Genomic DNA, 12,694 nt, shown 5'->3' with positions numbered 1-12,694 from the left:
GGGATCATTGGCCAGGTCTCACAGCTTTTTGGATCACAGTGCAGTGATGTTTCAATGTTTTTTTGTTTTGTTTTGTTTTTTTGAATCCCTAGAAGTTTCCAATGGAGCTAGAGGTTGCCTGTCACTAAGGATCTGTTTCTCCTAGTTGCCTTTGGTGGAGCTTCTAGATGGAGTTTGTAGATGATGGGTTGAAAACCACTGAAGTGGTGAAATGATGCCTGGGCACCTGTAGTCTCAAGCCCAGAGTATGTGACCTGGGCAACAGGTTTTACTATTATAATCATGATGGCTTTGGGTTATAAAAACCTACCTAAAGCTGAGTGGGGTTGTTTTCAAAAGCTCTGCAGTGGGTATAGTTGTGTTGAGAAGAATGCTTTGCTGGGCTAGCTAATGTTACTGAGAAGGAGATGTGTCTACTGGCATAGATATTCTTTTGTCACAGATAGTGTTTGCAAAGGGACTTCAAAGATGGTAGAAAAGTACTGTCAGTGTGGAGGGTCTGCAGTGCAGGTACAGCTCCCACCTGGGAGGTGGGAAGCTGCAGTGCTGTGTTCTTGAAGCACACAGCTGGAGATGACATTGGACAACCTGTTGAGTGAAGAGAGGTGGGCTGAACCCTAGTGGGGTGCTGGGCTTGGGGGTTCACTTTTAAACAAATAAAACCTCATACTTCTACATTGTCTGAATGCTGAAATGTCAGGGTTGTGGGCTGGGATGATGCCACCTTCTTTTCTCTGAACACACCCCTTGGGTGCCTGCGGCACCTTTTTCTCCCTGGAGAGGAAAGAAGAGCTGGAGGGTCTGGGCAGCTGCATCTACTTCTAAAATATTAGTAACAAGGGGCCTAGTGGGGATTAAACACAAAACTGAGCAAAGGAAAGCCCATGGGTGGAACAGTGTGTGAGGTCTCCAGGGCAGAAACAGCTATTCCAAAGCTTGGATGGTGCAGTTGTAATGAGATTTTCAGGACAGCTGATTCTGAAAGAGTTACTAGCTGATCAAAGTGCTCATGTACTCAAAGTACTCCAAGCCTTTTCTTTCTCAGATGGCTGTTGCTTTTGGGGCAGTCTGGGTTGTGCATTAACCTGCTCTGTCTTAATCTGCCTTATGGGCCATCTGTGTCTGGGGCTGTTCATCTTTTGCTCTCTGTTTCCCTCAAGCCTATGGTGTCCTGATGGCTTATGGAGCTGTTGCCATCTGAAGACCCAGCTCCTCACATGCATTCATATAAACTAACTGCTCCCTATGGTGTTTCTTTACCCTACAGGTAAACACTTGTTTTATTCTCTTTCAGCTCAAAATACTTCTGTAGGAGAAAAAGGTTTAGAAATTACCTATTTTTTTCCGGGACTTTCAAGGTTGTTTGAGAAAAAAACATGTCAGTCTAGTGATTTGAGGTCCTAGCTGTGATCTAAAGGACACCTGCTTGCAACTTGATGGTGTGGCACTGTGCTGTGTGCATGGCATCAATGACACTAAATTTCAAAGCCAGTGTCTCTGGGTATTTGGTGGTGCTGCTGTGCCTCTCCTGTGCATCCCCAAGAGCTGATTACAGTAACAGCAGTGCAGCAGGCAGATCATCCTTGGAATGGCATTCAGCAAGAGGAAACAGGTTTTCAGAGGCTGCAAGCCAAAAGCTTTTGGCTGTTCTGTGCTGATGAGTGAAGCACAGAGATGGCTCTAGAAGCTGCTAGTTAGATGCAGAGAAAATTGCTGCGTGGGCCTCTTCCAGCTGCACCTTCATTCTCCTCCATCACTACCCATGGCAGATTTCTGGAGCAATCAGGTATCTTCCTACCCCGCTTCTTTCTGGAGGGCCAAGTCCTGTTTGCACTTACCATCTTCAGACTGTGGCTTGTCAGCCCCTTCTTCTGCACACAGTTTCAAATCCTGCTTGTTGGACAAGTGTGCTGCAGTTATATAGTAAAGAACAGATAAAGATTAATTCCTTTCCTCCGTGCTGGAGTTTTCAGCTCCAACTGCACCCAAAGCCTGGCAGCTTTGGGCACTCATCCTGCTCACCTCTGAGGCTTGAGCAAATGCGGCTGCTGTAGCAGACCCTCAAATCCTGTTTCCAGCTCCTTCCTTTGTCTTTTTCTAGCTTATCATGCCACTTCCATGGTACTTTGCATCTTTGGTTCCTTGAAGTGTGGTTTAGTTTAGCCTTCTGCTTTCACTCTGCTTGGTGTCCTTTGTTTTCCCTGAGCTGTCCAAGCAAAGCCTTTTGCTGCCCCTCTTGTTGAATAACTTGAGATCTGCAGATGGAGGCACAATTCTGTTTCATTTTCCTCTTCTATGCAGTTTGGCCTGATCAGTCAACGTATGGATCTTGGCAGATGTCATCCTGCCACCTCTAATGAGGGTGTCTAGTTGCTGCCAGGCCCCTGGGTGAGTCAGAAAGCTTTCATCTGGTACTCTAGCATCTGTGGCAGAGGAGGAGAATGTGCTGCTTCATGTCGCTGGTGTAAAACCACTTCAGCAGAGCTTTAGGCTGATGGAGCATTACTCAGAGAGAAGCTTTGATGATGAATTTTTGTGCTCAGTCCTGCTCCTCCCTCTTCTTCAGCTTTTGTCACTCTGTGCCTCCAGAAATACATACTTTAATAACAGAAAGCCATGGCATGTATCTGCAGGGGCGGGCTGAAGGCTGGAGCAGCAGAACATGGCTAGAGGAGCAGGCAGCTCACACCTGTCAGGCTGCTGGCTGCAGAAGTCTGGGAGCTGTGATCTTGTATGGAAACAGATGGTTGTGGTCTTTGGTGTGATGTTTTTGCATCGCTTAGCTTTTATCTCATAGACAGCCTCTTTCTAGGGCCATCAGGAAGAAGGGGGCTGATAAAGAAAAGAGGAATGCAACCCTGATGATTTGTATACAACCTTTTTAATTTTTCTCCATGAAAAGTGTTTTATTATGTTTGCAAGATCATAATAACAATCATCTTGTTCATTAAGTCCGTTTTTTCTTCCAGGTCTTCCTAGAGATTCAAAGTTCCTGTTTGCTCTGGGTCAGCTGGCATTGTGATCTTTCTCTCACTTAAAAAACAAACAAAAAACACAACCAACAACAACAAACAAAACCACTATTCATTTTCTTGAGCATTTATTGACATATGAGTTCATGACTCTTCCAAGTGTGATAGAAAACAGCCCTGTTCCGTCCACTGCCAGCTCTGTGCACATCTATCATTGCAAGGCCAGTTTTTACATTAACTCCTCGCTTCTTGGCAGGTTTCTCTTCTGGACTCTGTTTTCCTTGAAAGCAGTGTCTGCCCTGGCCCGCATTTACCTGCGTGCTACAGTTCTCTCTAGTCCAGCTTCCAGTTCCACCTAATTTCTTTTGACTTTATTTCTGGTTTCTTGATTAGTCTTCAGTCTGTTTTTGTTCAGTCTGTAGCAATTCGTAATTGTCTTGTGAATAATCTCCAAAGCTTGTCTGCTCTGCAGAGAGCCCTGGTCCCTTCTCAGGATCTGTTGCACTGCTGTCACTCCTGACCTTATCCCAGAGGCTTCACATGTGTTGTTCTCCAGTCCCCTTTTGTGTGTGCCCTCCAGTATCACCATATGTTGTTGTAGCTGCTGCAGGGAGGGTTAATGCATCTTGTGTGGTATCCTCATGAAACATTTGAAGAACCAGACTGTCTTGCAGATCAGAGGATCTTCAGAAAACTTCCATTTTATTCAGGTGAATTGTTTTTCTTGGGAAGCTCACCAATCAGCTGATGGTTGTCCTTCTGTCCTGAATTTTCCCTTTAGGATGTTCATTCACACAAAAAGGGTCTTTAAAAAATCCTTGGCATGCTTGGTTTTCCAGACTGATAAAAAATACATAAATGAAAAATCCCCCAATCTGTATGAATGTTAGGAAGTATTCTCCCTGTTGGAGCAGCATCCTCTGCTTACTACATAAATAGCATAGGAAATACATAGGGTGGATTTTATTAGCCAGAGTACTTAAAAGGGCCTTAGAAGGCTAGGAGGTTTTCTTGTTTGAAGAGTTCCCAAGGTAAATTACCAAGCATTTAAAATAGCCAACCTTTAGTCTGTACAGTAGTGCATGTGCCAACCAGAAGCCTGAGCACAACAGCAAAGAGCCTGAGGTTAGCAGGAACGTGCAGCTCACTTCTGCGCTCACCTTCCTCTCTCCCATTCAACCTCCTGAACCTCTGGATGCTTGACAGGCCTTCTCTTTCCAGCAGTAGGGAACACCAGGACCTTTGGGTTTATGGTGTTAGAACCTTCTACCAGTTTCTTCCTCTTCCAGTTCTCTTGCTTTGACCTGGCTGAAAAATATGCTGTCAAGAAACTAGCAGGATGGCTTGTGCTTCACTTTACCTTCAGGCTTCTTGTCCTTGGCCATGGAAAAGTCTTGCACCTCTTGTGATTTTTCTGCCAAAAATAGCAATGACTAAGGGAGTAATAGTAAAATAGTAGAACTGGAGAGGGGCATTTTTTTCCTCAGTCCTTTTGTTCAGTTTTCTTCCACCCCAGAATTTGCAGTGATTTTCAGCTACATACCAGAATTTTCTGTATCTTCCAATCTTCTGTATAAATCAACCTAGTTGATTCAGTCTTTCTCTGCAATATTACCTAGTCTAGTTTCCAGTTCCAGCCAACATCCTCAGATCTTGTTGCTGGTTTCTTGTTTTCTGTTTAGTCTAGTGGTATTTTTGACCAGTCTTCAGGTAGTCTTCCACTTCTTCTGATCTACGCTTGTCCTGAGAAATTCAGAAGCAATTCTAAGATCAGTTGGGTATCAGAGAAGCTGGCCAAGGCACTGTTTGGAGATACATAAAATTCAATGGGATGTCAAGCCTATAAAGTGTCCATAAAAGATCATTGTTCTTCTTGGATAAGTCTGTAAGCTATGGAGCCATTTCTTGTTCAGAACACAGTGCCTCTCACATCATTTTGCCTTGTAGTCAGTGCTTGCTCTCTTATCCGTAGTTTTAAAATAGGTGTTTTGTCTGTCTTTCCTTGGCTTTCACAGAATTTTGCTGATGGCTGTCTCACAGTTGAAATAGCTTGTTATGTATCAGATATACAACTTCTGCTCTCAGGTGTATTTATGTATACTTCTGTAATTTATCAGTTGTTTCCTGCACGTCTGATAGCCCATAAAAGCCCTCTGAGTTGACACATAAGTGTATTAAGTTCAGTCAAGGGGCAGATTTTTCTGACCTTCCTGTTTCCCATATGATTTCTGAAGAGAAGTATTGGGATTTTTGCAAGCTGGCTCTGCTGTAAATCTTCATTTCCATTCTTCTCACAATTAGATACCCTCCCTGGAGTAGACTACTTAAGGTTTATTGAGGGGAATTTTCTGTTTCACTCATCTGTTTGGATAGCTGTATGAGAGTTAGGGAAAACAGTGCTTCAAACCATGCTGATATGACACTGAGAAAGGAGTGAATGAGTAAGGGTTAAAAGGAAATGGTGAGGGAGTAAGCCTTATTAGAGGAGATGGGAGACTAGTTGTTATCAGTGAAAGACCTGACATGCTTCTTTCAGCACTGAAAGTGTTTTGGATGGGTAGGTAAATGTTCTTGTCCTCAGCAGCAAGTGGGCAAAACCCCTTTCTTTCTGCTCATTTTGTAGCTTTTGGTCCTTGCTGTCCTGCAGATAACACCCATCCCTTTGGTGACACTGTCAGGTGCTGCTGCAGGACTTTCTGCTGAGCACACCTGTGAGCTGCGTACGCAGGACAGCACTGTTTTCTCTCTTGGCTCAAGAAGTAGGTTTTCAGTTTGGTGCTTGTCCCCTGTCCCCTTTCCCTTTTCCCCTTTGTTGCTACCCACTGCACCTGATTTTTTTCCTGTGCATACTGGACTTGGGTGATGTCTCTTCTGTTTTGGGTCTGGTTCCTGGGATCTGTCAGGTTTTAGGTTTGAGAGTGGTACAATTGCAGAGCATCATCAAGCATTTTTGATGTCCAGACCATCATTACTTAGAGCTCTTATTTCAGATATCAGAAACCTTTTTCCTAACCTGGGTTTGTGCTGAAAAGGTTGGAGAATTTTCTTCTGAAGGATTTTATGCAGTTTGTTTAAGGCCAACAAGAAACTGCTAAAGATCAGACTTTCTATAATCTCCACTACAAAAAACACTTCTTCCATATGTGGCCTGCTTGGCCATGGCAGGAACTGCATGCAATTGAGTAACCAGGCTGAGAGATATAAGAGCTGAAACCAAGTCAGACTTGTCCATCCCGATCTTAAATGGTGTTGTCAGGCTGCTGTCTTCCTTGTCTTCCTTTCCTGCCGCCTCCTGTGTCTTTGGGAGAGTCTGTCTGTGGGTACTGCTGCAGTGTCTTGCACTCTGCCTCTGAGTTAGGTAGCAGGTCTTCATTGTGGCACATGTGCTGTTTGAGTACTGGCTGCTGTTGACTTCCATCACCTTTTGCTTTTTCTTCCTTCTTTTGCTCATGAATGCTTGCTTCTTAGCTGATGAATTAAGACTGTTTTCTTTTCCAGCCTGGGTGACCTCAGCTCAGCATTGTGCTGCATGTTGCCTCCGAGGGTTTTGCGCTCTTCTTGAATTAGCAAACCTCCGGTATCCAAAAGTCTCATAAAAGACTCCCCTTCAGTCTCCAAAGCAGTGTTTGATCAGGAGTTTATGTTGGCTTTTTAAGGTGTCCTTTGGGTGCCATGCCCGCATGGGATGTTCTGTATTATAACCTTTACATAACTGTAGATCCTTGGGGTCCTCTGCCTGCTCTTTTTATTTCTCCATGGGGAGATTGTTGCTGGAAAAAGAAGTTGTTGGGTTTGGCTGTTGTTCCAGGGCGCTGTTAAAATTACCTTCTCCATACAAATATCTCAAATGCTTTCCAGAGTTGAAGAAGTAAGAGCAGAGAAGGTGCAGAGAATGTCAGAGTTGGGATGAGGTACTTTCAGGTGAAGTTGCAGAATCTGAGAAGCATGCTGCAGGGATGGCTGAGACAGAAGTGTGCAGCTGTGAAAAGAATGCAGAGTGAGTCTGAGGAGATGACCAGGAGAAAGGTTTTTGGGGGAAGGGTGTTAATGGAATTGGCACAGAAGAGAGCTGTGAGTTACAGTATGGAGAAAAGATCTTTTGGTATTGCTTCTCACCTGTTTTGTGAACTTTTCAGAGGAGTGGGTAGCATCTCAGTGGGAGACAAAACTGCTCCTCAGAGGTCCCACCACAGTGGCTTTGGCATCCATCATCTTCTATCAAGGTCAGAGCAACATCATTATTATTTCATACAGTGCTGCTGATGTGCTATCCAGAAAGAGACTTCTAATCTTCTTAGCCTTTGATATGTCAGCACAGGGTTGAAGAGCTTTATATGATGTAGATCCAAGACAAAGAAATGATTGAACTTATCAGACCTTCTTCACTTATGTGACTAAACTTCTGCGAAACAGACTTGAACCAGTGACCTAGAGGTGAAGAGTTTTAGTTTCATTACTAGTCCCTAGAGCTGTTGTCTTGCTCTGTTTGCAACTACAAAATTCCACCCACTCAGTGACATTGCAAGGTGTGGATGTTACAGATTGTGGGTGTGCTGGGCAAGGCTCTTACTAGTTTTCCCTAGTACTCTAGAATTCATTGGGAGGGAAAAGAGCAGTATGAACACAATTACTGTTCTAGGCCAAACTAGAACTGCTAGAACATAACGAATGAATGGGGAAATACCAAAATACCAGGATACAACAAAGGTAAGGAAATTGTAGTCTCAATACAGTCCTCACTTTGTGTGGATCATCACAAAATAGTCCAAAGGTACATAATAATGCACTTATAATCTCAAGTGATGTAATAGGAACAGCCAACCTTTAAAGTACCTTCATATGCTTAGCCTTGTGCTCGCTAATGCTTGTGGTCTTGCTGCCAACAGCAGCTGCTCACAGGGCAGTGAGCTCTGCCAAGCAGTTTCAGTGGGACTGGCTTTTGGTATCATGCAGGTTTTTCCCACAACCTTGAACATTTTTTTCTTTCTTGGATAGCCAGATAGCTTTCCTCCACAAGGAGGGTCCAGGCTGTTTCTCTTGCTTTGGACTTGTCATTTTTTTTTCTTGCTTTTTGATGATTTCTCAGTGTGACTCAGTTCTTCAGTATCATAATTTTACTCACTAGTGTTTCAGAGAATGCATTTAATTAGTGCAAGATGCTAAATATCTGTAAAATTACATGAAAAGCTGTGGATGGACTCCTCCATCCTTCATTTAATGAGCTTCATGGTTGGATGTGTGCTCTTTTTTTTATTTTCAAACTTAAATTGCTCTTTCAAGCCCAAATCAGTGTTTTCCTTATATATACACTATAAAGTATAGTGGGTATATATACATTTTTAAACATACAGCATATAATCTATATCTTTCATAGTTAGTGTTAGCTATGCCAGTACAAGGTAGAGTTGTTAGTTTTATGAGGAGGACTGTTGCCCACCATTAGCATTACCAGAGCAATGTGTTCCCTCGATTACATTATGGGCCTTTTCCACTGTGCCAGCCATGGTGAAGGCAAGGTGTAGGAAAACTTTTTGCCTTCTTTGCTTTTCTTAGTCATTTCAAACATAATGTTCCTTGGTTAAATATCAAATCAGTCTTTGAGCCCCATCCAACATGGCTAAGAACTCCATGGGAATGTTTTGAAATGATAACCTGAATGTATTGATTTGCTGTAGGTTTCAATGAAATCTTTGCTCTTTAATTTCATGCTGCCATTTCATCTGAAAATGCTGATGCTCATAAGAGTAAAATTTGATTGGAGATTTTATAGTCTGTATTGATGGCTTTTGGGGTTTTCAGTTAAAATTCTGATTTGAAAATGGTTCAATTCTCTTGAGTGTGTTTTATCATGCCTTGGGGATTGCCTGCTCAGCTTTGGGTTTGGGGTCCATGGTATGTTGCTCCAGTAGTGGTTCTGAAGATACAGGAATGGCATGTAAGTGATAAAGTCTCTGCCACTCTTCCTCTTTCAGAGAATTCGGTCGACAGTGGATGAAAAAGAACAGAAGCAGCTTCTGATGGACCTTGATGTAGTAATGCGAAGCAGTGACTGCCCGTATATTGTTCAGTTTTATGGTGCGCTCTTCAGAGAGGTGGGAACTCCAAACTTGCTTCATTTATAGCAGAATTTTTTGTTTTTGTTTGTGTGTTTTTTTTTTTTGACCTTTTTTTCGTTGAAGTTGCCAACATGGAATAAAGAAGAGAATGTTAATTTATATTAGGATTTTTAGCTTGGTACCTTTCATCAAGGTTATTTAACCAAGATATCCAGATGTCCGAGTAGTGTTGAACACATAGATGCTATTCCCATTCATTGTTAGGTCTGTCTGCGTATTTCAGTCTCTCTTTCTCTCCTGTTTTTCTCATTTGATGAACTTGTGGTACCCCCCTGCACTGCTGGGCTGGGCACAGCTCTGTGGCACTGCGCTTGAACACAAATGTGATTTATGTCAGTAATCAGATATGACCATATGGAGGACGCGTGCAAACTCAGTATCCTTGTAACAAAGGTGGCTGCTGTGATCAGATAGTTATTTGTACATCTGTACAGACGTACATACCAGGGCTGTGTCAGAGACTCATAATTGAAGTGCCTCTTCCTTGAAGTGGCTTGTACCTGCAGATGTGTAAGAAAATAAGCGACCTGGCTGGGTCAGACCAGTGGGTGGTCCTGTCTCTGGGGATGGCCCAAAGGATCTGCTTAAAGAAGCACATGTGATACTTTGCCATAACCTTCAGTTGTACGTACCTGAATGTCTTCTGAGCTCTGCATGCTATCTTTTGCTTAGTGATTCTTCCTAGACTTCTTGTCCAGTAAATGGTTTGTTTTCCCTGTGGATACATTTACATTTTTTGCATCCTCGGTGCTCCCTGAGAGGCACTTCCCTTGGTAGTCTGTCTGTCACTTGAAGGCCAGTCACTTTGACTGATTTTGAACTTTCATTCTGCTGTTCTTAATGGTGCCCCTAGTGGTTTCCCTAGTTTTTGTATTTGAAGAGGAAGTTAGTTGTTGCTGCTTACCAATTCTCTCTAGGCCACTGAGGATTTTATGGACCGCTGCCGTGTCTCTGTTACATCTTCTCCAGACTGAAAAGTGCAAACCTGCGTCATGCATAGAATCTATTCCAGACCTTTGATCATCTTTCTTGCCATTCTCTGCATCTTTTCCAGTTCTACTCTGTCCTTTTGGGATGGAGACCAAAATTGCATGAGTGCTCTTGAAAGGAGCAATATCTGCAATAGCCGCCCTAGGGCCTGGCATTTTGCTTGGACCTTTTATGCATATAGATATTGTATGTGCTGTAGAGTGTGTTATTCAATATGATGCTTCATGAATTATACAAAGTGAAGACCAGAATTAGAGCATCAAAATCTATGTAAGCTGACTGTAATTAATTCTGACATAGTTCACTTATTCATGTCCAGGAATATAGTGTTAATCACTGAGTGTTTGTGACTGTTTTAGCATCTACTTATTGTACTTTAAAGAATGCATTTTGCTGCAGGGACACAGAAAGTGTCCTCCTTTCTCTTTGTGCTTTGCTCAGGTACTCCCATTGCATTTGAATGACTATTAAAAAAACAGTTGGGAAACTGGCATTCTGCATACAGCCTGGACAGTCATTCTTGCCTGTTTTCCTCTAATTGAGTCTAAATCCTGTACACCTACCCAAGGGAAGAAGGAAAATAGAGACCTACTTGCTGCTGTTCATCTTTGCTTATTATCTGGTAGCAACCTATGCAGAGTCTGTTGGGGCTTTAATGGAGAGCTGTTGAGAGGGAGAAGGTGAATCTGGCAATTCAAACCACAAATTGGGACTGAATATTTAATTTCCGCTTCTGGAGAATCTTTCTCTGTTATTTTGTCAGTTTATTCCTCTGGCTTTAAATTTCAGTCCCTAAAATAAGGATTAAAATAATTTATTTTTTTCGTGCTTTGCTTTGTCTTATCTGTTGAACACTTTGAGTGAGAAGGTGTTGTCCCTGTTCACGCATTTCAAACTCCTAGCAAGTGTGGAGCCTCAGCCTTGGCTGAAAGTTTGCAGCTTTGCTGAAATACAAATGATAAGGCTGTCAGCTGGTTTGAAGAAAAGTCTCTGGGCAAGACAATATCTTGCCAGATTGCTGATGAGCAACATGTTCAGAACTGCAAGAGCCTGTCACCTCTGCTACTTTAGGCGCATCTCAGAATGTAAGTATACATACATAAATAATACAGAAACCTTGATCAACATCCAACTGTCAGCTTGGTCTTTGCTGCACCCTTTGTTTTGTCAAAAAATCCTGTCTTCCTGCAACCAGGCACCATTCTTTGGGTGCTCTGGGAAAGACTTCAATAAGGTCACTCAGGGGTATACTGTGTTTGTCCCTGAAATCCCCTCTGCCCACACCCTCAGCATCGGTGGTGTGTGTTTCTGAAATGGAAGCAAACTTCCCCCTCTCCTCAGTCTGTCATGGCTGGCACACACCTCAAAGGTATGCAAGACAAACTGATAGACAGACTTGGATGAGATTGTCTGTCTTGTCATATTAATTACATGCTCTAACGTTAATTAAGTTTTTTAAAGGCAGGGAACTATGACAGCAGAGAAAGCAGAGACAGCAAGTATTTAAGGGGAAAAAAGAATTTCACCAGTATGTTTGAACCTGTCTCACCCTCCTGCTCTTCGTTCACAAAGTAACTGATCCAGCTCACTGCTACACCATCCTCTAGAGTATAAGAACATGTGGGACATTACTAAAGATTCCTCTCTCAGGAAGTCCTATAGCAAGACACGTGTAAACAAAGCCCTTTGTTCCTGGATTTCAAGGTGAAAAGTAAGGAAAAACATTCCAAAAGGCACATCCTTTTGGGACCTTTTGCTCTGAGCCAGGTCTCAGATTCTCTGGGGATAGACTGAGCTACAGATGGGAAGTCATTTTCCTTCTGCTCCTAAAGGGTGAAAGACTTCACTTTGAGTCTCTTCAGAGGAGCTTGAATGCTGAGTAGGCAGCTCTCACAGTCAAATAATTAGCAAGAAGATTATAACAGCTTCAGGGAGGGCATCAGGACAGCTGCTGGGCTGTTTTGAAAGACAGGAAGCCTGTCTAGAAGAGTGAGCTGTTCGTGCTGAGAAACAGAGCTCAGCTTTTGAGTCTTGACAGTCAGGGAGTAGTAGTAGTAAACCAAATTGGACAAAACTGTTGAAGGACTTAATTTGAGGACAGACATATATTCCAGCTTGCAGTTAGGAAAACAACCGTAAAAAGAGAAGTTGCTGTGGCAGCCTCTCCTAAGTATGACAAGTTTTGATTTGCAAAGGTTAAAAAAAAAAAAAAGATTCTTTTTTTTCCCCTTGAATACTATTGGTCTTTGGCAGGTTTGACTATTTTGAAGCATCCTCTTGAAAAATTTCTGAATACAATAAGCTACAGTGATACCATTGAGACGTGAAAATCAGACAGGGCATGAATGCCAAGTGTTGTTAACCATCACCCTTCAGGGGAACTTGACTCGGGAATGAGTCTTCTCTGGGAAGTAGCGGTGGTTGTCCCTCAGCCGACAGCATCTTAACCCATAGTGTATTATGGCAGAGCACACTGCTCAGTCCATATCTCGTTGTTGGACCTGTGAAGCTGTGACCTTGATGTCACTGTGGCACCGGCTGAACCGTACGTCTGCCATGGGTGACCCCGAGACTCTCCCTCAGAGTTACTGTTTGGAAGGCAGAAATCTGAGAAAA

The 12,694-nt window shown here is 42.9% G+C and overlaps 1 protein-coding gene across 3 annotated transcripts in view; it reads left to right on the top strand.

Moving 5' to 3' along the window:
* Positions 1-12,694, top strand: part of MAP2K4 (mitogen-activated protein kinase kinase 4) — a 109,965-nt gene that overhangs the window by 64,285 nt on the left and 32,986 nt on the right. For all 3 annotated transcript variants that reach the window (XM_082774995.1, XM_082774993.1, XM_082774994.1), the window contains one exon: positions 8,945-9,064. In XM_082774995.1, the coding sequence (XP_082631121.1) occupies positions 8,945-9,064 (120 nt within the window). The remainder of the gene's footprint in view (positions 1-8,944; positions 9,065-12,694) is intronic.

Source organism: Aythya marila (assembly GCF_965140915.1).
Source record: "Aythya marila genome assembly, chromosome: 18".
Taxonomy (NCBI): Eukaryota; Metazoa; Chordata; class Aves; order Anseriformes; family Anatidae; genus Aythya; species Aythya marila.
Note: the sequence above shows the minus strand (reverse complement) of the source record. Positions and strands in the feature narration are given on the sequence as shown.